The 26861-nt window shown below is 37.5% G+C and overlaps 1 protein-coding gene across 1 annotated transcript in view; it reads right to left on the reverse strand.

Moving 5' to 3' along the window:
* Positions 1-414: 414 nt before the first annotated feature.
* The window catches only part of LOC141428731 (cyclic nucleotide-gated channel alpha-3), an 84259-nt gene continuing 57812 nt past the window's right edge, over positions 415-26861 (reverse strand). Inside the window, exons 6-13 of the mRNA XM_074088747.1 lie at positions 24252-24395; positions 12257-12449; positions 8595-8695; positions 8060-8209; positions 6634-6801; positions 6415-6574; positions 6009-6287; positions 415-3377 (exon numbers count right to left, since the gene is read on the reverse strand). Of these exons, the coding sequence (XP_073944848.1) occupies positions 3290-3377; positions 6009-6287; positions 6415-6574; positions 6634-6801; positions 8060-8209; positions 8595-8695; positions 12257-12449; positions 24252-24395 (1283 nt within the window). The 3' untranslated portion in view covers positions 415-3289. The remainder of the gene's footprint in view (positions 3378-6008; positions 6288-6414; positions 6575-6633; positions 6802-8059; positions 8210-8594; positions 8696-12256; positions 12450-24251; positions 24396-26861) is intronic.

Here is a 26861-nt window from a genome sequence, read left to right on the forward strand (position 1 = left end):
GGAGACTTTTCAGGAGAGGCCAAAATGTAATTTACAAATACTCAAACTCAAACTCACATTTCAAATAAGATACAGGAAGCAATTTGAATTCTAGATTAGTGGAATGAGTACCTACTCGGCTACTCTGTGCTTACCATACTTTCCTACCTCTGGACGTACTCTAGTGCTCATACAGAAGCGTCGAAACGTACCATTCACTTTGTATAGGTATGTAGTGTTCTAATCCTAGCTGTCCCATAATTCTTGTTTTAGGTATTTAGCTTCCTTTGCTGTTTTTTTGACAGTGAGTTTAATCTGTCATCTCCCAGGATAACAGGATCAAAGGAATTTGGGCACAAATTTGTGCCTCTGGGAGAGGACAGGTTAAAGGAATGTAAAATTCTTATGCCAAATTTTCTAAGAATCACAAAAAAATACAAGCAGCTTATATCATTATAATCTTTTTAATAACAATAAAATGAAACATGTGCGAGACACAATTGAATTCGCAATTGGAATTGCGTAAGCCAGGGTTATTGCGAACACACTGACTGAACCTCTTATTTATGTTCCTGGAAGTACGTTCACCTTTGTCATATTATAAATATCAAAAAACCATAGTACTAAATTCTTGTAAATAAAATTGAAGTATCAGCCAGTGGTAATCCAGTCTGAGTATGAATGAAGTTTAACAAAATCATACATAGATAGTTGTATTGTAAAAAGCACACTGTTTGTTTAACTTATATCCAATCGCATAATGCATCTCTCTTACCATTTTATAATTGAGAAATATGGGAAAATTTATGGAATATAATAACAATAAATAAAGATATTATTTACAATTAAAAGTATTATCGCCTATCTAATCATGTCTTTGGGCGTTTAAACAATTAATTTATCGACCCGAAAAACGTAACATAAGTAATTAGTTAAAGTAACGTACATCATAATATTCATAATAATAGTTATGGGAGCGGCAAGCATCAGTGCACCTCGTCGACCCGAGAGAGCCCGTGTCGTGCTCATGCAGCCTGGTCTGCTCAAATATGATATCAGATATTAATCGATTAAAATGACCCAAGGACCTTATTTTCATACTAATTTCGACACTTTACACTCCCGGCCGCGCCAAAGATTTCAGTAGGCATTTTATACATGGAGTGCAACAGTCAAGAGTAAAAAAGAAATGCCTCCGTCGATAACATTCTTATTTAATATAAAAAATGCTTGGATATATCAATATTTTTGTCTGGAAGTGTTTATTCCCTTTTCCTTCCGTTTTCTCCTATTTGTTACTAGACTCAACTGACACAAAGAAAGAGTTGAACAAAAGAAAATATTGTTAATTGACAATCTTGACTACCCCTGTCCATAGCGTCCATTCATGTATGTATGTATGAAAATACTATTGTTCATTATGAACTGGCAAGAAATTAGTATGCTCATAGGCACTCCTAACTGTCTCGCGGATTTCGGCGCGAACATTTCAGGTCACGGAACTTTGATTAGAGTCGATATAGCTAACGTAGCCACAAAAAACTAAGTGCAACGAATTCTTGCGCATCACGTCTAGGAAGAAGTTATATCGTTAGGACACGTTTTGAAAATATCTACGGCTTGGGCCTGCATTTTGTTAGCGTCAGCCCTGCCGGGGCGGGCCCAATGATGGTGCTTGGTGCTGACGGCCGTTAGTGACCACTCATTGTGGCAGTGCCAATGCATCGTGACCATCATGTTAACAACTCGATCAATGAGCTTCCAAAAAGTAAAGCAAAAGTAGTAGGACATGGATAAATAAAAATGTTAAATAATTTCACCTACTAATTATTTACAAACAACTATAGTAAATTGTGTTCAGAATGTCAGATCTCAAGATTGGTACCGTTTCCTATTATTACTAATGCTTTAACTTAGTGAACGCATCACAAGAGCGACAGTAAATCCATAATATATAAATTAACCATTATTGAAGCATCAACAATGAGTTCACTTACTTTTAATACATTAATGTTAAGTAAACTCATTTTATTGGATATATAGAAATGATATAAGTACAAAACGTCCTTCAGTTATTTAATTGGTATTATATTTTACATTAAATCTTCTTACTTATCAGTATACTACGTGTTACTAGTTAATTCTGGCAGTACGGATCATCTGAACTTCCAAACTGATGTAAGTATCAATTTACAGCTAAGCTTCTTATTTGTTTTAATAAACATTCATTTCCCAATTACAATATAATTATTATGGTCGACTAATGCTAGCCATGTTAGCGGCTCTCGATCGATTTTATGTATTACAAAACTGGGAAGCAGCTGAAATTCTGCTTCTAAATTTTGTAATAATACAGTCACAATATAAATATAGATAGACAAGTTATGAAAATTGTGTTCATGCAGCAGGTAGACCAAAACTCTTAGACTGAAAACTGACAAAAAAAGTTAGGAATCAAAATATCCAATAAATGCCTCATACAATGTGATAAAGTCTTCCGTGTTTTATTTTAATTAAAGCTCAAATATAATGGATAAGGTTATATCATCCATCTCTCTATTCATGAAACAACAAAAACTCTTAGCATAAATATTATATTAGTTTATTTCTTTGGTACTCAATAATAGTCATTTATTCTCAATATTTAATAACTCCAAAATTTAATATTCAACCTTGAGACCTAAATATTTCGTGATTTAATTTTATTAACAACACCTGCAAAAACAAATTAAACATTGTAAATTCACTACTCCATACCTCTTACCTTACCTTAGTATTAAATTAAACGTCGTTTACATAGACACGAGATTTGCACGACATAGATTGACTTACAAAGAATTAACGCAATAACAACGTCCATTCAGATAGAAAACACGCGTCTCTGCGCGAAATAACCAAGAACAGCGCCGACGCAGCGGCGAGCGCGACTGCGACGCACGACACATCGCGATGTACTTACAATGACGCTATGTTACGATATTGTCTCGGCAAAATCTCACTCCACGGTCACTCGACAAACAATAGCGAGTCGTTACTCTACGTATATGTATAAATTTGATAAAGTTAATTCGTATGAAATATTCCATAATTATAATTATTCATCGTAAAAACACTGCGATAATTCTTCGTACAAAGGGGTTCTCGGGAAGTACGAAGGGGAGGTCATCGGTTACACTTAGTTCTGTCGAATGGGCGCATAACTAGAGTTCGGTGGGAGGCTGGCGGCGCCCGGGCCGGCGCGCGGTCAGAAGACGGCCGGCAGCAGCGCGGGCCGGGGCAGCGGCCGCGGGGCCGCGGGCGAGGCGCGCTGTTAAATGATGCTCTCGCGATTGCGCTCGTTCTCCTCCTGCGAGCTCAGCGAACTGCCGCCGCAAATCTGCATTTCGATCTCCTGCAACCTATTGTAGTAAAAAAAATAACTTCTGATGCTCTAAACGTCACATGACCTATACAACAAGAAGTAATGGATATTGCATACAATTATTTCTACTATTATGAACAAATTCTGCACATGAAACACAAATGACATAAAACTGCAAGGTAGATAAATCTCAATAGAAAACTTAGAACCTTATTGTGTGTGGATCATTTCCTATAATACCTAATAACCTACCTAGTTTAATTTTTGCCTACCTAAATTTAATTTTCAATGTGTAAAGGTTTTCTATTTTCCCATGTGGTTGTGTTTGGACTATCTCAACGACGCTGCGAAGTGCTTTATCGTTGGTAGTGCGATTGTGCTCATATAAGCGAGTATTAGTAGCGTTGCTCCACGCTTTATATTAACTTTACTCGAAACTATGTATTTATGAATCCTAAATTTAATTTTAAATGTGTAAAGGTTTTCTATTTTCCCATGTGATTGTGTTTGGACCATCTCAACGACGCTGCGAAGTGCTTTATCGTTGGTAGTGCGATTGTGCTCATATAAGCGAGTATCAGTAGCGTTGTTCCACGCTTTATATTAACTTCACTCGAAACTATGTATTTATGAATCCAAAATTTGACGACCAGATGGCCTAGTGGTTAGAGAACCTGACTACGAAGCTTGAGGTCCCGGGTTCGATTCCCGTGTCGGGGCAGATATTTGTATGAAAAATACGAATGTTTGTTCTCGGGTCTTGGGTGTTTAATATGTATTTAAGTATGTAATCTATCTATATAATTCTATTTATCCGTTGCTTAGTACCCATAACACAAGCTTTGCTAAGCTTATTTTGGGACTAGGTCAATTGGTGTGAATTGTCCCGTGATATTTATTTATTTATTTAAAATACGTCTCGATCGCGTTCGCGTTAAAATCTCAATTTGTATGGAAACACGAACAGAGCCTCTAGCAGAACGTTTGCGATGTTCGTGTTTCCATACAAATTGAGATTTTAACGCGAACGCGATCGAGACGTATTTTGTAACCGAAAACTTACACTAAGGGTACTGTACCCGGCTCCGCTCCACCATCAGATCAGTTCAATGGTGGTAACTATTTTACTTTAAAAAGTCAATACTACAGTAAAAAGTGGATGTAAATCAAGTTCTAAGGTACTGTGCCCTTAGTGTAAGTGTTCGGTTACAAAATACGCCTCGATCGCGTTCGCGTTAAAATCTCAATTTGTATGGGAACACGAACAGCGCCTCTAGTGGAACGTTTTCGATGTTCGTGTTTCCATACAAATTGAGATTTTAACACGAACGCGATCGAGACGTCTCGATTCGAAATCGAGGGCAAATCTCAAATTATTATAGTCACATCTATGGCGATTATGGCATTTTTAGCATTAAGATAACCATTTACATTCAGAAAGTATCATTTGGTAAACTGGACCTGATGAAGAAGACGTAGATGACCAATGGAACTCGTCAAAGCTAAGTAATGCTCGCTCGTCTATAAACGATCATGATTAATATACCTACCTAGATAAGCGACTAAGAAGGAGCTTCAAGTTAATGATTCTTTCAAACTGATCTGATGCTGAAGCCGGACGGTAGGCAACGGAACTCTGTTATAAAACAACGTAACTAAGCCGTGTTTGGGCTTCATGGAATTGTTGTGAGATGTACTTTGGCTACGAATCACTAAAAAGTGAGAAATAAAGATTTTTTTAACAAAAAAGTAAAACCGACTCCAAAATAAAAAAATTAACCGACTCCAAAACCCTTGAAAATATTTTTCTAGGCACCTACTAGCTCGAAGTCGGTGACTCAGCACGACCCAGCAGGATGCATTGAAACCCATAGTATGTAGGTGAGGTAGACGACTATTGTTCCGTTCCTGCTGAGCCGTGCTGAGTCACCGAATTCGAGCTAGTTGGTACGTAGAAAAATATTTTCAAGGGTTTTGAAGTCGGTTCCATTTTTTGCTATTTTTTATTTTTTTGGAGTCGGTTTTACTTTTTATTGTAAAGGGAGTTATGACTTTAGTTTTAAAAAAGTGTGTACGTTATTTCAGACTAAAGAGGTTTAAAGTCAGCCAACGTTTTATTTACATCTTTAAAACTTAGCTATAACCCAACTTTACACCATAAAAATTGTCCACGTATCATGAAACTTCGTTATTTTTATATTATAAATTTATTTCAAATTGTTTTGCGATAATTTTAGTCAAAATTTTTTTAGGATATTGGAATAAATAGCTTAGCATTATCTATGGTAGACAACTCGAAAAAAGTGACAATCAGGTGGGCTACTACTATATACGCAATTCGTACGCGTTCGTATCGTTTTGCTGACGCAAATATTATTTAATACGAGAGTGAAAGGAACGATACGATACAAACTAATACTTCGTCTCGCACCAGATAAGGATGATTAGGTATTATTATTATTAATGACGTCACGTCACGTCACAGTTGCGTGGGAGCTAAAGTGACGCTGACGCTTGATAAACGCCGCAGGCGTCGCGCGTTGCGTTGACGCTGCGTAAAAGTTGCGACGACGCTGCACTGACAGGAAGCTGACGCTCATAAGACTAGTAGGGTCGAATAATTCCACCCTTGGAAAATGTGAAGCCTACAGAGCCAATGATAAAATACCTTTGGTCTACTTCCCACTGCTGTTGACTGAGCTTCGCCGACATGGCGGCATTCTCAGTCTCGACGGTGTGCAGACGTTCACGAAGACGCTTGATCTCGCATTCCAATACGTCGTGCGAATCGAGCATAACGCGGGGGCCGGCGCCGGCGGCGGCGGCGGCGGCGGCGGCAGCGGCGGCGGCAGCGGCGGCCATGCTGCCCGCGCCGGCCGCGCTGCTGCGCGCGCTGGACGCGCACGACGCCACAGGGGATGCTACACGAAGAGGACTTACTGACGAACTGGTAACACAAACACTCAATTAAAATAATGCCGGACAACTATTTGCTGACGCGAGAATTCAATCAATGTTAATAAACGGTTGCCGTTGTTGTACCTGCACGGAAGAAGCATAAAGCTAGCGCTCACCTATAAAGCTGGTCCCGGTAGGAAGGCGGGTGCGAGGAGTGCGGCGCGGGCGCCGAGGCGGGAAGCTGCATCTCCTCGATGGGCACGCGCCCGCTCGTCTCCACGAGACCGGGCGTCGATTGGCAGCGTCCCATTGCCACTGCAATAAAGCATGACTCCCCTACATCAAATCGTAAATCACATCACCTGTCCTGCCATCTAGACGAATGGCGAACATACCTTTTTCGAGCGGCGCTTTCTTATATTTCTCAAGTCTTTTGACGGCTATCGCTTCGAGGCGCACGCGCGCCGCCGGATACTCCTTCAGGACGTCCCACATGTCCTTCTTGCTGAGCACGAACAGGTCGGAGTAGCCCACGGAGCGCACAGATGCTGTCCGCCGGTTGCCTGTCGACGTGTCATCCACACACTCCATGCCAACCGGTGCTCGGTCAAATGTGCCGTCCTCATCGTCTGTTTTGGCGCTAACTATTCCGATTCTAAGGTTTAAAGCCATCACAAACATAACTCCGGGCCGAAACAAACGACGAGGTTTATAATAGGGAGACCGAAAACACCGGTGGCAAGCTCAAGTGAAACACATATTTTGAGAGATAGTCAATTCACATAGTAGGAAGAGCTGATACAAATTAAGCTTTGTAAGTGAAACAAATATTGAGGGAGCAATCGGGAATTAAACGTCGTTCATTCGCAATCAATAAAATTAGTGAGAGATTCTCCTCTTAAATAACTATAAGAAGCCATTTCTAAGACGTTCCAATTTGTGCTCTATTAAGTAGATGTAGAGGTATAAAGCGATTTGGGTACAAAACTGGTAGATAGGTAGGTATAATACAAGTAGTAATAATGAAGTTGGTAGGCATATGGAATCCATAAAGGAACCAAGCAAATATCTACAAGTTTAAAAGGCTTATTTATAGGTAAATAGAATGAAAGTAATAAATTAACCGACAACGCGTTGAAATATGTTTATTATTAAGTAGGTAAATATATTAGACTTATAATAACATGGGGTTACATGCACCAAGAGGTCACGCCAATGATAATTAGGTATTCAGGGAGGATGCAAAGCGATCGGGGACACTGCCTTCAATAAAACCAAAGGAGATCAATCTAACCACGCAAATAAAACAAACAAAGCTAACGCAGGCTCAGGTTGTCAGTCCTCACAGGAACATCTAGGAACAAGCCCGTTCAACTCGAAATAATTATAAACGAAGCTGGTCATTCAGAAAATAACTCTGATTTAATGGTTTTACAAGACGTTTTATTGCGTGAGACATTAAGGCTAAAGAGATCGAACTGCAAAAATAGTCAAAAATGCGACATAACTTTAAAAAGTAGGTGACAAAAGTTAAAAGCATTCCCTTATAACAAAAGATTTGACAGTTGACGGCGTTGACGCTGGCCGCCTGTTACTCCGCTACCGGCGCGCAGCCACGTTCGCGCCGGCGCGCGCCGGTAGCGGAGGAGCGCGGGCAGCGCCGCGTCGCGTGACATGATGTCCCAGAACCTGTTAGATGCGTCGCGGCCGCTCCCTCGGCCTGATTGCAGCGTCTCCTCGAAACGTTTGCTTTTGAAAACTTTTCAAGAAACAATAGAATAGAGTAATAATGGCGTGGCGTCTCGGGCCCCAGATATTTACCAAGTTGTTTACCTGCCGTGCCCATGTTCAGAATGGAAATTTCTCCAAAATAAGAACCCGCCTTGAGTGTTGCCAAAACTGTTTTTCCGTTGTCGCCCACCACTTGCAGTTTCCCTCGGTTTACTATGTACATCTCTTTGCCTACTTCTCCTGAAATAGATATTTTTTATTTATAACAAGAGCCAAACTAAGACATAAAAAGACTTTCTTGCAAAGGTACTCACAACAAGATTGATTCATGTTTATGCATTTTTAGGATCTTGTTGACATAGTATGAACGAATTCATGAATGAATGGAATGATTAAAATTCATTTAATTTTTTCTTGTTTATTTTTTTTCCCTCTAATATTTTAACGAGGCTTTAGCACACCAAATGTGACTTGTTTATTTAGTAAGTATTTACCGTTTTCATGGCCGTTACTATTTTTGCATAATTTCTACAATAAACTAATGCAAAAGTAATGCTTAAATTTAAATTGTCCTTAAATGTGCGTATACCTATCTGAAAAGTTGCAAAAAAACTGCAAATCTTACCTTTCCGGCAGATAAAGTCGCCGGGCGAAAAAAGCACCGGCCGCAACCTCAGGACTAACTCGCAAAGAAATCCAGCTTCCGTGTTTTGAAAAATTTCCACCCTGCGAAAACGATTAAGTGCACAGTCGTAGACAATATCAAAACGAGTATTACGAGTCGCCAGAAGACAGCGTATTTCTACAATAAAGCCGGATTTAGTTGAAACATTGCGTTTAACTTTATAATTGGGTTTCAAAGATCCAAATAGAATGGAAAAGACGCTCTTGGCTAATTTATAGCAAACATTATAATAGCGACTCTTATTTTATCAACAGAAAATTGCTTAATTATAGTATGTACATTATATTAAGCACTAGCTTTAGCCAGCGACTTCGTCTGCGTAGATTTTTATATTTACACAATACTCCGTAGGAATGAGGTTAATATCCCCCGCATTGCCCGTTTCCGTGGGATTTTTGAAAAATCCCTTCAAACTACGGCTAAATAATCAACTGAAAAATCTGATCACCAAGTTTCGCATGTATAGTCGGGGTAAGAAAAGGTTCGTCACTTTTCAATTCTATTTCAATCACGTTAAGGTCCTAAAGTGACGAACTTTTTCTTACCCCGACTATACAATGCCCAAGGAATAAGATTTTAAATCCTCCCTTACTATTTTCCTACATCGAGCGGTCTCAAAGATTGCGTACGATGTCTTTAGGATCGCAACCCAGACTCGCGCTGGCTTGCAGTTTCAGCCGAAAGCGAAGCGGCCTGCCTGGCTAGCGCGCCACTGATTCTCTCGTCGCGGTCTTCCTCAGACTGCTCAGACCGTCCGCCTTGTAGCCTCAATGCGTTGCGAGACTTTCGCGAAAGATTTCATTCAGAGGTCTATTGCACTTAAATATTTCATTAATTATTGGGCTAGTTAGTAAGTTTAGTACCATTTTAAAAAATACATGAAACAGGCGTGTTTTAAGTGCATAACGCCACAACAGCGTAGTTTTTTTTTTCACCGCAAAGAGCTGAATTCAAGGGATGGCACAGAAAAAAGAAGTTAAGACGTGGCTCTTATGTCGTTTTTCAGCTAACTCAAGTCAATCTCGACAACTTCTCACAAAGGTTCGGTAAAGGCGTAGAACACTAGCAGATACGTCCACCTGAGCCCCTTCCGTTTGAGCGAATTTCATTCGGTTCTATCATGTTTACAATCAGCTACTGTCTTCATTTTGAGCTGGTAGAATACACAATTGGCGTTTAAGTCCTTTTTCAGCTAAACGGGATTAAACAAAATAAAATTATACCGTGTAAATCCTTACTTTTTAGGAATGTTAAACGGTTATTAGATTCCATTTATTCTTACATTAGTAGCTGTGGTACTTGGGAAAAATTTTGATATCTTAAAAACTAAGACATTTTTACTCAATCTAAAACCTCATATTCTGAGAGGTAATTAGCTGCCCTATCAGCTGTTGGTGGTATATCGTCGACTTCTGGGACATCCTGTATGTACCTACCTACTCGTATACCTAGCTAGATAGATAGATAGATAGATAAATAGATTAAGGTTTATTTCACTATGGTATCAACAAAAATAAGGTAACCGTTTCACGTCTTAGGCCTCTAGGTTGGCAACGCAGACAAACAGATGTTGGCAAACAGATGTTTATGGGCGGTGGTGATCTCTTACCATCAGGAGACCCATTTGCTCGTTTTCCATCCAGTCAAATAAAGTCTTAACCCCACAGTTCTGTTAGAATTTTATCTACGTTGCGTAGAAATTAGAAGTATAATCAACAATTTACAACATAATAAAATGTACGTGAGGTTAACTTTATACGTGGATAGATACAAAGTTAAATTACAGTGATTGATTGATTTTTTTCTTATAATTTAGTTGCTGTCCATATTGTTTGCCACTTAGCATATAAACGCTTGAAAACATAAGCCGTTACAAAAGCCATTTGGCGACGAAAGTATACCTACGAATCGCAAACGAATCCTTTTGCATTATTCATGGATGGTTAAAAGGGAATGTTTTTCTTTTTAATTATACAGCACTGGATATTAAGCATGAACTGCCAAGTTGCATTAATGCGAGAGTATGAGCACAGTCGGCAACCCAGCTCGTGGAAAACCAAAGCTTGCGTGCCCGTTTATGCAAACAGTAAACATGTAATTTCATGACCATCCTACTAATATTATAAATTTTAATGTGAAAGTTTGTGAAGATGTTTGGATGTTTGTTACTCAATCATGTCTAATCCGCTGAAGATTTAGATTAAATTCGGTACATATACAGTAGTTTGAGTCCCCGGGAAGAACATAGGATAATTTTTAATCCGGAAAATTGCGTAGTTCCCGCGGGATAGCAATAAACAAAAACTACGCGGACGGAGTCGCGCTGGCGGGCAACGGCTATACGGCTATAGTTACTTACGTAAAAATGAAATGAAGTATTTTTAACAAAATTCTTCAATTGAATACGAAAATTAACATGAAATCGAACAAAAGATGAAATACTTGTATACGTAAATTAGTAACTAGGCACCTATATAATATTCTAAGAGAGCAAGCTAATCGGATGATATACATAGAATTGCGTTTTTGTTGTACTACGGTTGTTTATGTTTTAACGCACCCGAAGTGAAAACTACATTTTTCTCCTCAAGACTAAAAGCCATAAAAACCCTCGGGTTTTCTTTAGTCCATCGTTTTGGATGTTTGTTACCAATCACGCAATAACGGCTTAACGGATTCACATGAAACTTTGGCGTACAGAAAGACAATGATCTGCATTGAGTAAGATACCTGATGTCCCGGTAATGCGTTCCCGTGGGCTAATATTTAAAGGGAAACTTAAATTTTTTTGGTTAGTTTTGTGACAGGAATTTTCCGGTGCCAACGTGATAGTTTATCGACCGCGCCGCGGCGGTCCTGACGCTGCCATTTACCATGTAGGTATTTACTTATTGAATGGCACTAATAGCCTTGTGCATGCTTCTCTGCGTGATAATAGCCACCCTCAAGGGCTTAATAAGCGTTCAGCGGATAAAGACACCAGAATAAACAATAGATTTGTCGTATGTTTGCCGAAATAGAGAACAACATAATTATAACAATATAGACAGATATTTCCCCCACATCATTCGGCGGTTCGGGACCTCGTACACTTTTCTGTTTTATCTTAATAGACAACTCACCTAATTCACAGTGCCATGTCATCACACAAACGTTTAAACATCAAAATGTAATCTTCTTAACTTGCCTACATTCTCATATTACGAGTATGGTCCACTATTTTTTGGCCATATTACTCCATTTTCCAAAGTCCTATACCGTCTACGATCCTCGTCCACATGTCTGAGTAGTACCTACTTACTGATTCTTATTTTTAGTCTAGTTATAGACTTATACCTAGTGCCATCCACGAAGACGCGTGACTTTGTCAAAGTTAGACATTAATGACATTGTAATAAGAATCACGGCACGCGTCATCGTGAATTACTCTACCTATAGTTTATTTTACTTGTTATTACAACTTTTGGAGTTTCAACTTTAAATCAGACGGAATATGAATGTTACCTAAGTGAGGAAAGTGGTCGAAGTAATAATGATCCCATTTCTCATTATCTATTTCTTTTACGTATAAATAGGTAAGTAGGTAATATAATTGTAATTACCTTTTCAATGTGTCCAAATGAACATTTATAGCAATCTCCGCCTTCAATTTATCAGGAAGACATGAAACTGCCTTCTCCTCATCCGAGCACTTCTGTGTGAGCCACAGGTAGTCGAACCACTTGATCACCTTTACTTGCAAGTGAGTCGGAACCCGTCGCATGCGCATGTAAGTTTTGACGCCATCGAGCTTAGCTGCAATAAAATGATAATTTAAAATATGTCGCATAATATATTGTTATTATCAGCGCGGCACCAGATCCACATCGTATCGCCGTATGAAGTTGCTGTCATACATATACTCCAATTATTTTAACATTTGAAACTACACGGTAAAATTTGCACACGTTTTTAAATGAAACAACGAATTTTACTCTTGTAATAATTATTTGTATTGTTTTTCTTTAATTGTATACTGTAGTCTTTAAGTATTTTATTTGTAATAATTATTTTATTATGAAAAGATGACTTTCTGCCAAGTATCTTGCGGCGCATTCTTCTTGGCAATGATGGTCTTTCCGAAAGCGCTGGTAGTTTAAAAAATGACGTGTAAAAGTGCCCATTGCGGCCTATTTACTGAATTAATGATTTGAATTTGTTATTCCGCACTCTTAGACTACCGAGATACAGGCTTCGCCTAGTTCGGAGTCTGAAGGACAATACCTACGTCCTATAACTATGTAAAAAGTGTTTTGTGAAATAAATCATTATTATTATTATTTGTGTTCGAAATACCAAGAAACGTGTGTTACAACTCGACCGTTAATTCAAAACTTAAATTAAACGGAGTATACGTAAGAGAGATCTCCAAGGGTCTATGACAAGATCACTTCGCGCTTACGGTGAAGCAGCAGCTGATAGATGCCTAGCAGCGATCGGAAATTCCGATGTTTATTTACCTAAAGTTTGACTTCGGCGTGAGTATTTGAAAATATGGAGGCGGACTCAATATAATGTAGTTATTGAATTTCCCGGGATTTCGGAACAAGCTAACATAAACACTTACCTAACTGTTAAATTATTTAAATGAACTACCTATTTCAAATTACTTTCCATGGATATGACAAATATTATTAAATTTACCTGCAATTCACTTAAGTAACCAATAAACGTTATTGCTTACTATTAGCAGCATATTTACGCATTGTTAATATCAAAGAAATGGTTATCCAAAAGTGAACAGGTGTCTAATTACCTACCCTATATAGCGGCGACATGCATAATGTTAAGGATAATACGTAAAGGATTCCTGTCCTTGTCTAACTTATAGAAGGGTAGAAAAAGACGGCAATACAAACTTATGACGTAGTTATTATACAATCCGGAAATCCCGGACCTTTAAATATTAAAATTATTTTTTCACGAAGCCAACTTTATTTTTTTCCGGGATTTCGCTATTTTAGGATTAAAAAAACATTTGAATTTCCGATCCCTATTTTTTAGTGATCAAAGACGGCTATTTTTAACCGACTTCAAAAAAGGAGGAGGTTATCTATTCAGTTGTATTTTTTTTATGTTTGTTGCCTCAGAACTCCGTCATTTATGAAACGATTTGATTTTTTTTGCGTTCGTCTAGGAATGTCTTAAATTAGGTCCCATAAGCACCAAATCTGGATCTGATGATTGGATCTTAAGGAAATCGAGGGAACTCTTCAAATGTTGTAGGGACATCTATAGTAAATTGGATATATTTAGTAGTAACTCGTGCATTTACTCTTGAAAATCTTCGTTTGGTGAAGTGGAACTGATAATGAAGACCACAGTTGAACATCGGAGTTACTACTCAATAACAAGTACTTCACGGGTTGAATTTTAATTACTTTGACACAGTTGCTAAGCAATTTATGCTCCTCGTAATGCATATGGTAAAACGGGTGGTGAACCAGGACTCCTCAATAATGAACGTCTCGACATCGGAAAAAGCAATCTTTCGTAGAAGGTGACGAGCAGTTGATATTAAACTATTGTATGTTAGATTATTAACACAAAAACGCGTGAAAAAAAATTATAACAAAAAATTTAACCGACCACAAAAGACAGTATGAAAATAATTTTCTACCAGTCTAAAGTCGGTCGGTGCCTCAGCACGAGCCACCAGGAGTGATTGAAGCCCAACATAATTTATAGTGCGTAGGTGAGGTAGGTGACTAAAGTTCCACTCCTGCTGGCTCGTGCTGAGGCGCCGACCGACTTCAGACTAGTAGAAAATTATTTTAATGGTTTTTTGTAGTCGGTTCAATTTTCAAATCGGTACCATCGGTCGGTTTTTACCATTCCCCGCGCCTACAGTGAGAGGCGCCAATCCAACGTGAGCGCAATGACTGCGAGTTACTGTTGTCCACGCGCCGTTTGCGGTTCACTATTTAGTTTGTATCGAGGCGAAGCGATGCATGCAGTTTTAAATAAAGATTCTGCTGATCCGGTGCCATCCTGATATACATGTGATATGATATATGTGTTGTAAGCTTAAAACGCCTACTATAAAAAATATTTTAAATATGTTTTGAAAATGAATACGAACTATAATAATTTGAACCAAAAGTCTTCAAACCAAACCTCGTGTATTTGAATCACTTGTTGCTCTCAGGATTCTAACCTAGAATCACTCGCTAACGCTCGTGATTCAATTATAGAATCCTTCGCTTACTCGGGATTAAAAATCAACACTCTCAACAAAAAACAACTTTGCTCTCTTGTTGCACAAATAACTATTATTGAACACCACAAATTAATAATTATGTACAGTATAATAACAAAAATAAAACAAGGTAGGTACACAATAGGCAGTGTTATCGCCTTAAAGTTATCTCTTCCAGACAACAATTTAGAGATAGAAACTAATACAAACAGGCTAAAGTAGGTGGCAAGCAAACCGACAGAAGAGACGAAGGCTGATGCCATTAAACTTGAAAATACACATGTATACCTACGAAATATTGGTGAGAAATGTCTATCTTGCAAGAATTGCTATCAAACGTTAAGGCTGTGGTGTGAGGCTGGTAATAACATTACGAGGGTACGATAGAGTCGAGTTGGGTTAGGCATTTAATAAACCAATGAAATGCTAATCAATAGTCCCCCGTAGTAACTAATGCATATTCAAGACGACTTGAAACTTGTCCTCTGCCAAAATAATTGATGCCGAGTCTCGTTTTGATAGAAAATGATGGCAAAAATAAAGTACTCTGTGACGGACTATATACATTCCACTGCTGGGCATACCTCCACTCAAAACAAACGCATAGTTTAAAATTTAAATTAAAATCATCTAAATAAATATTATTACTTCGAATTACTGCTAATAATTTGCCGTCGAAATTAGTGCAAGAAGTCGGCGACCAGGCTAGAACTTTTGTTTTGTCCATCGAACTTAAATTCACCTGTCGACTGCCCCACATCCAAAGTAGGTAAGTTAAACTAAATGGAGCTTCCGCATCGTCTGTCGAGCACTAAGTTGACTAAAAACAATAAAGGAAAATAATAATAAATACAGAAAAAAAATTGCGATCAAGAATTTACTTGAACCACTTTAAAGGGCTGTCGTGTTGCATGTCAGTGACCAAATATTTAACTAACACGAATAAATGCGAAAGTGTGTTTGTACATCTTTCACGTCAAAACGGAGCGACGATTGACATTATTTTTGGCCGCGGGCAAAAGCTAGCACTCATATAATATGTAATAGTTTCATACTGTTTGGTAGGACCACTCTTACTCAGCCAAAATAAATCTCGTAAGAACAGCTTTATGAGCTGTTTGTCTAGAAATTTATAATGGGGTAACCTACCGTGGTATAACCTACCGTCAAATTAACAAATATTTTATTCAATATATTCGTATCTTTGTGTGTTTTCAGGACGTGAGTAAGCTGCTTCTCTCTGCACACTCAACTCGGCTTACTTTGCTGGTTTTGGCTGAGAAGCTTAGGTACAGTTCTGAGATGCTGCCATATGACATACATTTATCTGTACAAAGGAAGTATTAAGTATGATTAGGATTTTAAAGAAATATAAACTTCTGTTACTGTGAACCTCCTTCTTTGAGGTTTACTAACACAATACAGACATCCACTGAAACCCTTTAAATGTGCGCTAGCTCACGAAGAGGGCACACAAAAATAACTGTTTCTATCGGTGAGTGGGTACACTCTAGTAGAAATTTAATTTTCGATGGATAAGGAAGCTTAGATCGGTGGTCTCGCGCGGAGCGGCACGGGCGAAAACCATCTCGGCGGAAGCTGGACACGTGCCACCTCGCCTCGCCACGCTCTGTTAGATATTTTTAACCAAGCGTTCTTTCAAAGACGCAGAAGACAAAATGCTTTATTGAGATGCAATGTCTCAGATATTTTTCATATACTTAATGATTAATTTATTAAATGCGGACAATCTCTACAACCAATTTAACAATTAACATATTATATTCTAAGCAGTTCTTAAGCTATGTTTCTATCAATTTCAACAACTATTTGACCTTAAAGGTTCATAGTATTCAAAAGTATTACACAAATATAAAATGGTCCAGTCTGTCAGAGAAGCGCCGGCGCCGTAGTGTCGTCCTGAAGACTCAATTTGAATAGCCATTGCGACGCGCACTGTTGACTCTGCACTAGCTTCAGCTGACAATTACGAAGTCTGTTTTACCTAACCAGGGGGAGGCTTCGATGTATAGAAATCGTATTTTTATTGTTGAACTATGATTGTGCAAAAAGTAAAAGAGCAAACTCAAAGTAATAAAGCGTAAAATTGATAATTATTTATGTAGGTATTTATTATAGGTGTATTTCTTGTTATTGCAAAGGAAAACTGCTGGTATTTCACAGATCTCAAGATATTATAAAAAAATATCATAAAAAAATTTTTTAGCCTTAAAAATGATAAAACCTTTATATCCACGCCGTGAAAAAAACGTGCGCGCGCATTAATAAAAAATTGTGGGAGTAGCAGCGCAATCAAAAGTATACAATTTAAGCTATATAATTATACATTATTTTATTACTATGATAAAATTATCAAATCGACAAACTTAAAATAGATATCAATTCATTTGCAATGAATAAATGCTACTTAGTAGGTACAAGTACAATTACAAGTAGTATCTGTCATTGTTTTCAAGAAACAATTTTTAGACTTTCAACCTTGGAGTAACTTTACTTTTATTATAACATTAAACTAGCTTTGTCTGCGTAGATTTTTATCCACACAATACTTCATAGGAATGATGTTAAAATCCCGCATTACCCGTTTCCGTGGGATTTTCGAAATATCCCTTATAACTACATAATCAACTGAAAAATCTGCTCACCAAGTTTCACCATATTTGCCATTGTATGGTAAAAATTACTGGAAAACGAACTGACTTTGACTTTGACTTTGACTTGAAAAATTATTCATACTATCGATAGTCCTATCAAAACTATCGAATCGTCGTTTGACGATACTAACTATAGTTTCGATAGTGAAAATAAGGCGATACTATTGAACTTGGTCAATACTATCGATACTATTGCTGAAGATCAACAGTATCGATACTATTGATCTTTAGCAATAGTATTACTTCATCATCATCATCTCATCCGTAGGACGTCCACTGTTGGACAGAGGCCTCCCCCATAGACCTCCAGTTGCTTCGGTTACAGTATTACTTATTTTTCATCAATCGATAGCATCGAGAGTATTCGACGTTTTTGAAGCGATACTATTACTCTTGATTGTATTGAGCAAGTTCAATAGTATCGCCTAATTTTTCACTATCGATAGTATTTCAGCATGACAATTTTTTCAACTATCGAAAGCGAAACTATCGCTATCGCAACAACACTGGTCCCAAATCGTTTAACACTTACTCCGCAACGACAGAGAAAAATGATTTTTTTTTATGTACCCACCTTCGTGACCATTATTAAGTTCTTAAAGGAGGCAATACGTATGAATATGGATGCGATATAATTACGATTAGGAGTAATTCACTGCAGAGTAAATTAAAATGTTTCTATTATTTCATAGTAAATTAAATAATTATCAAATTATGAGTAGGTATATGCGTGTTGATATACTTGTTGGTTTTACCACTACGTAACTATGTTAACTCATTTTTAGTTTACTTGATTGTCCAACTTTGTACGTAAAATTGTAAATAATTGCCATTTGAACTAACACGACGGACTTGACTTGAACTAACTTTTCTGCCAAGTTTCTTGCGGTGCATTCTTCTTGGCAATGATGGTGTTTCAGAAAGCGCTGGTAGTTACATTAAATAACGTGTAAAAGTGCCCAATGCGGCCTATTTACTGAATAAATTATACTGATTTTTTTTTATTACAACAAGTTTTATTGTCTTGAGTGACCACTAACAGACCGTTCTTTGAAAATTTGTACTAAGAGCAAATAATAAAAAAGTGCATAGGACAAAATATATACTTCTTCAATGTTGGATTTTTCGCCAGCCGTAAAAACAGAGTTTACCTAGCCCTTTCACACCTCCAGGGTACCACAAGAATAGCTGGCGTAGTGATGGAAGCAATCGAAAGTAAGAAAGTACCTACTAAAATACCAGGGTTTGGGTTTACGAATTGCCATCACTTTACGCGGGAACGCTGCCTGTCGTGAGCACCATGCCAAAGGGGTCTTTTTTAGTTACATACAATTTAGTTTCAAGTTTTTAGTAGTTCGTAGTTTTGAATTAGTTTTAGTTATACAATATATGTTAATTGTTATTGAAAATTAATTTGATATAAATTGAAATAAATGAAAAAAACAATTATTATTTCGGTAACTTCAATAATACTTAGCAAGATAAATAATTCACAACACAACTTACTGCTGTACAATAAATATCATTGTTTTAATACACATACATTAATCTTAGTCGTAGATTCAATATAGTTGCTCGAAATTAATTTCATTACTATTGCAACATAAGTTTTCCTATGTGCCCTGACACCGATAAGACACTGTCAACCCACACAATGTTTGTTTTATTGTGGATACAACAAAACGATCACCCCGCCTGGCATACCTACGAGTATGTACATCATGCCGCAGATGCCGCAGTACCGATATCATCCGTTCTGTAGTTCCAGTTAAGTGATCGTAGCTGTCGAGCTACGATCACTTAGGTGGCAAACGGTGCCTGCAAAGAGATCAATTTTTGTGGAATAGTTAGGGTCGAGAGGGCGAAGCTCGGGTGATGGCGACTAGCGGCGGATCGATGGCGGGCGGGCGCGCGGGCCGCGCTCCCGCTGGGATGGGGCGCGCCGCCCGACTTTCGCCGAGCTATTTATAGCATTCAAGCCGCTGACCTATTTCGCTGCAGCGCCGCCGAGGAAGGTCACGGATTCAGCCTATTCTCTGCTCTCGCCACGCCATTGTCTTTGCCACGAGTTGCAACGCTAATTAAAGTTGTTGACACTTTTCCGCCTTCACTCGAAACGAACGTTTATCGAACTGGTTTCGGAGTAAGTTCCACGAGAAGTGGATTTATTGACACGGACTGCTAGTGAACTTAGTGTAACTTGAATAATTAATGAAGCCAAAGTAGAGTGGTGGACGGTGTTTCGATTAAAAATAGCGATGTTCAAGTAAATAATAATTAAAAATAGTTTAAAACTATCTCGATATTTAGGCACAAGTACTACATCATATATTTACAATAATTCATACCCAAAACTCCTTGCTAGGGTGTAATTTTAAAGAGAAACGGAATGGAAACATTTGCTAATTGTTTTGACCCTAAACTTGTGCAATAAGTCAACGTTATGATTGAGTAGTGTAGCGAGCGTGTATGCAGGCGACGCGCCGCCGGGCTTCGTGGCGGCCGGAACGCGCACGTTCGCCTGCTTAGCTCACTAATGTGACAGCCGAGCTTCTCCGGCGTCCTTTCCACGTACCAACATACTCGTACATTCCCACTCTACAACAACCTAGCCTCACCATGTTACGAAAAATCTGAATAGCGACCTGTGGCCGTATTGTCTAACGTTCTTGCACTTGCGATCGCATTCAACATCCCTTTATACCCTCATCTTATAAAGTGTGAGAGAAAGGAATGGTGAAAACGATTGTAATTCCAAGTGTTTTAGACAATAAGGCCTCTGATCTACGGACCTTAACTGCTCAAAAGAATAACTGATTTTAATTCATCAATGATTTGAAAAAATTCTTAGAAGAGTTAAGAATGTTGTATATTAATGTATAAATGATTTAGCATCTACGTACGAGCTCATTGCAATTAAGTTAAATTAAATATCATGGGACACTAGACACCAATTCAGCTAGTCCCAAACTAAGCAAAGCTTGTACTGTGGATACTAGGCAACAGATAAACATACTTATAGGTTTAGATAGATACATACTTAAATACATGTTAAGCATCCAAGGCCCGAGATCAAACATTCGTATTATTCATACAAATATCTACCCCAGCCGAGAATCGAACCCAGGATCTCAAGCTTCGTAGTCAGGTTTTCTAACCACTTGGTCATCCGGTCGTCATATTATAACATATTTGACGCGATGCCTATATCGATATTTTTATGAACTCAATTGTACCTATTCCATAGTTAAACACTTAAAAATACTGCATGTCTTAATAAGTCGCATAGACGATAGTAATAAGCCGATTTAAACTACTTAAAGAGTAAAAAAGCGATGTTAACCTTCGAAGCTTACCAAATTAACAGAAATATAAACATGCATGTCAAAATAAACATGCAAAGGTAAGAAAAATAAATGCAGCACAAATAAACAAGATACAGTGTTATTGTTTGCCACAATAACACTTCCTTCTAACAAAACCACAAACTCAGCTTTAGCGACTCCATTACATATATGATATCATCTTAGGCATACTTGTATTCATCCTATAATTAACTGAATTTATTATAGTCCATAAAAAGGTACTAAAAACTGGCCGATTGAAATTGGACTTCACTCTAAAGTCTTCCTACGAATTCAGAAAAAACAATAAGGTATTAGCCAACCATCTCAAGCTCCATCCTCACCTGTCATTGAAATACTGTAGATACGATATTTATCTCAAAATACCTACAAAGTTATTTAAGAAACAAAATAAAATAATCGTCTGAAATAAAAATAAATGTAAGTGATTTTTTTATGTTTTCCTTCAGTTGGGTTGTACGGCCTTACTTTTTGCCAAATTTCATAATTCTAGGTCAACAAGAAGTAACCTATAGGTTTTGATACCCACGGTTTTGTATAATCCATCTTTTTACTGCACTGCATATTATAGTTGCACGAGATCATAGTTCTTTAATATTTAGTAACCTTTTTTTTTCTAAATTGAAAATACAAACTGAAATATAGATGCACAGAAAAACCAGAAAAATAAGACCAGCACTGGGAATCGAACCAAGGTCCTCGGCATTCCGTGCCGTATGCTATACCGCTACACCACTGCTGGACAAGACTGTCGCCGTCGTCAAGACACGAATTTCCCCTATGCACCACATATCTCAGCTTGTTTGTTTCTTATTTAGCCACTTAAGCAGTGACGCTAGCGACATCTATACCGTAGCCCTCATCGAGAAACTCGGCATTCCATTGGAACTAACCGCTCACCCGGACAAGAGATATCGTTATTAAGCAATCAAATTAAGATTGGTTTTTTGGAATCTTTTTGTATTTTTTATTTCAATTCCAAATTTTTATTAGTATTTTCAATTTAGGTTTTACGGAATGACCGTAAAAGTAAAAATTTGGAATTGAAATAAAAAATACAAAAAGATTCCAAAAAACCAATCTTACCTACTTTTTTTCTATTTGAGATAGGTACAAGGTGATTTTCTTATACATATAGTCTGCTTTTATTTCAGTCATATTTTTAACAGTAATAATTTTCAACATTATGAATATATAGTTCGAGTGTTGGATCTCCAGACTTGGCCAGCGGCGATGTGTTTTAAAAGAAGATTCTGACTTCCTGAGTTTCTCGCATTGCACTTGAACGCGAATTTTGTAAATCGCGTGGCCAACAGTAATATTTGACTCGGAATTAAGTAAAATTATCTGTCGTGTAAAGACAATGTTATAAGATGCAAAGAGAATTGTCCAATTAGAAAAAAAAACTTTACGTAAAAGCCTATAAAAGACCGTCAGAAGACGCTGTAAGTACAAAATAATTTAGGCACAGTCTAATATATAAAGCTAAAACTCACAGACGCCCTAACTTTTTATTACGATTATATTTTTATTATGTAGTTTCATAACCACTAATTACTTTAAAAAAGTGCTGCTTAAAAATTAGCATTCATTACAAAGATACACCTGATCAGGCATGCCCGGATTTTATCGCGGACAGTCTTTAATCGTTGTTTTTTTTTAAGGTTCTAACGTCAAAATACATAGTACTAAAATAATAGATCTTTCAATCCAACTCAAATAAACCGCGATTTAGTAATAAGAAAAGTGACTACATCTACAAGTATAATGCCTAAAAAGCTGAAATCCACATTGCAATCCTAACAAACTTTTCAACTTATTACCATTTTCTTACTAGAATGAATCATAAATTGCGAGCGACGTGGCCAAGCGGCCGACGCGACGTAGCGAATGAACATGGTTCAGTGGTTCTTAAGATAAATGCGCTGCTACAAAGAGGAAAAATATTATTGCTTCCCATTACACCCAACTTATGATTTCTGTTTTTTTAAGCGGAAACCGTAATAATTGTATATTTGATTTTCCTTTAGTCGTTTTTCAGCACTGTTTATTTATCTTATTCAATTTAGAACCTAGAATTTAGAATCTACCGTCCGTCTCCAGTTTTTGTCTCCCAGTGTACCTTTGAGGGCAGTGCTGTGTATGAGTTATTTTTTCATACAACTGTTTACAAAAATAATGAAGTGAATTATTGGATTTATACATCTACATATGTTAATTAAATAAATGAAAACCATAAAGTAGTTTGCTCAGAATCGAGAGCAGGTTTCAGTTTATGTTTTTAAATATCTTTTTTATTGTACCTACTAAAGGTTACGAATGCAACATGCTTCAATTTAATGTTTTAGACAGGTTGCACAGTATTAAGGTAATTTAATGCTGGCCGTTATGCTGTCAGTTTGATTTTCTTCTAAAAACGTCGAACTGTAAATGACAGATAGATACAACTTACTACTTTATGAGTGTAGAGTTAGAAATCAAGTAGAATTACTCACTTAGCAAAACACACGAATATTTCATTAAATAATTAAGGTATTCAAAAATAAATGCGATCGACTAACTTAAAATTAAAAAATATTTTAAGGGTGTCTGAGATTTTCAGTTATTTAAATAAATACCTTGTATAAGTACTTGGAACTGCTAATGTAGTCCGTAATGAGTAGATACCGAAAAGACAATGTAGTTACACAAGTCACTACTCGATCGAATAATTCTTAGCACGTCCGGGTAAACTTTACATCGTCCAAGATAATATAACTGCAACTAGACTACAACTCTGCAACCCCGACCGTTCTATCAAATGTATTTTATGATCTCTCCTTATTTTCACAGGAAATTGTCTGCCTTGAAGCATAAATATTTTAAAGAAACAGATTTAAACTCGCCGCTGTAAGTAATCAAAAGTCTGGATACATGTACATAAAACAACGAAATGCAATCTGTCTATCTAATCTATTATTTTATTAGTACTTATCTGGAGCCAAATAACCCGTGGGAGTTTATGATAAATGTCTCATATGATACGAGAGCAATAGGTATACTAATTAATAACTTAACTAGGTAAAAATAACTGAAATGCGTTTGTGATATGCCGCAGATTCACGGTGGATGTAGGCTGCTTCCAACCGAAGCAACTGGAGGTCAATTGGGGAGGTCTATGTCCAACAGGAGCCGTCCTATGGCTGACATAATGATGGTGATGATCACGAATATTATACAGAGCGATCAGCAAGTATAAATTTACTTTAGAACACTTGGGTATGAAATGATATTTAAATAAATGTATCTACGACGCAATAACATCCATGCGAAAACTCACCCTGGAACTCTTTCCTGGCGGTGCTGACGGAGGTGACGATGTTCGCGACGTGGCCCAGCACCGTGGCAAACAGCATCAGCCCGAACAGCAGCTGGGCAATGACGAACACGTATTCCCCTTTGCTGCGCGGCCTGGGCAGGTCTCCTGTGGGTACACTCGTTTTAGCTCACATTGACCTAGTACCATTAGAAACAATTTTTAAGGGGACAACGAGCTTCTAGCGCTAATCAATGTGGATATAAGGGAATGGCTAGAAAACTCTCACTTACTGCATTGATGATTATATAGGCTAATTTTTTTGTTCTTTATATCCTACATTTTAAAAATAAAGAACATTTTTGAGCGAATTTCCTTAAATAGGTACGTCGATTATACTGATCGATAGAGAAAAAAAAACTGTTTAAGATGCCATAGAGAGTGCCTTTACGCCATTTGAGCCTTAAGGTATAGACTTAATTTATTTATGTCTTCCTTTAACTTGCATTATTGTGTCATCCCAACTTAAAATTCCTACAAAATAATTACCAAGCCATCCTGAATACTAACTAAAGCAATAGTCGTTATAGTTATTTCAATAAGTTTATCAAAGCGTACCTTTTTAATTGGGATTCCAAACATTCTCGTTAGGCTAATGTACAAAATTTTCACCTTGTTGGCATGAACAATATAAGCAATCCTTTGTTACTGTTTGATTCAGTTAGAGGCCGTGCGATGCGAAGCTACCCAAAAATGAGCAAGCCGGCTTCCTGTTAAATTTACTGCGTACCTAACCTTTGGCACTCGTGTTAGCAAAAATGAGAATACATTTTAATGTAACCTCAAATTATTTGCGGGTTATGAATAAGAGAATAAGACATTATAAAGACTGTTAGAGTTTAAGACACATGACAGTAGAGCCTTTGTGTACAATGAGCAGTGCCAGCACGAGCTCCCTACATGTTGCAAGACGGATTGCTTGCTCGACATGACGTTCGCAACTGGGTCACACGATACGCATCCATTATTATGGATTACATTTAATCGAAAAAAACGCACATATTTAAAAATGAGAGCTCACTAAACTTAAGTACCTAAATAAACTTCTTTATACTTATATTATACTTCTTAAAAACTGGACACATGCTTGAGCAGCTGTACAATTTTTTTTTATACCTAATTCAACATTCTGTAAGTGTAAACACCCGACCTATCCATAACCTCAGCATATTTACGAGTAAATATATATGATTTATTGAATCAGGCGTTACTTTGCGGAGGTCCATATCAATGAACTAAAAGATTTTCCTTGCTCACCCGCGACCTTACGATAGCTAAGCTTATGCAAAATATGCGTGTTCATGCAGTTCCTCCACCTCCACACTGTAAGAACACACACAAATCACACAAACCCATCTATCACCACCACCACACTACACTGACGCGTTTCGAACTCAACCAGAGCTCATCTTCAGAGTGACACAACCGTACACCATGCTACCAGTTGTTAGACTAACGAACCACAACCACCGTTTTAATTTGTCACTGTAACTCCCCAAGTACCCACATATGTTTAATGGAACAAAACAAAACTACTTACCCACAAATTATTAATAATTTTTTTTTAATCGTCCCTCAATACTAGAGTTCCGTAATCACTTCAGTAAACGTTTCTCTTAAAATTCTTCTAATATAAGTTTTTTTTTGCTGACTGTACCTACTTTATGCCCCTGGTTACCAAAGTACCTACTCGTCAAGACGACAAACGAGTCCAAACTCGATGCGATCCTGTCGTTTATCACAGAGTTCCTATGGTCACCCGCTAGTTTTATCATCAGATCAACTCCATGTTATAATAATATTGCTTTGTCATCGGATTTATACATGCGTGTAAAATTTCAGCTCAATCGGTTGAAGATATCCACTTCAAATTTGAGTTGAAAGATTCTACCCGAGCAACATAGTTACATAAGTACACTGCAAATAAATATAATGCTTGTAATAAGTTTTTGTTAAAAATATCATTGATAATACAAGCTTTTCTTGCCGAATGTACTTTTTGTTGACTGTACTTACTTGCATTGTCGTCTAAACTACATATCTGTACCAAATTTCAAGTTGGTACAATTAACTATTGAGGAGTTCCCTCCTGCAGAGACGATCCTGGCAGGACCACCAAGATGTCATTACCCGATTATTGTCTTGTCACCAAATTTACATAACTATGCCAAATTTCAAGTCGATCGGACTACTGGAAGTGGGTCAAATTTAGCTACCAAGATTTGACCCAAACAAACAATAGATAAATAAATAAACAAACAGGGCAAGCTACAGAAAAGCTTTTAAAAATATCGCCGAAATGTAAGCACTTGATTCGAATAAAAAACAATTTGAATTCTCATCCTCCTTGGTTCTGGCTTTTTGCTTTTGAAACCATTGCCCGCAACACGCCGAGTGAGGATAAAAAAAAATCTGTCAGCTCCAAGTCAGCTCGGTTCATTCGCGGGAAATTCGGCGGACTTCGTATGTCGTGTAATTAATTAATAAGAAGCTCGACTAGTGTGAATACATTTTAAACTGTATTATAAACCTTGTAAATAGTGTTAAATACTTAGTATGATTTTTTAGTGTAAA

The sequence above is a fragment of the Choristoneura fumiferana genome, chromosome Z (genome assembly GCF_025370935.1).
Source record: "Choristoneura fumiferana chromosome Z, NRCan_CFum_1, whole genome shotgun sequence".
NCBI classification, from domain to species: domain Eukaryota; kingdom Metazoa; phylum Arthropoda; class Insecta; order Lepidoptera; family Tortricidae; genus Choristoneura; species Choristoneura fumiferana.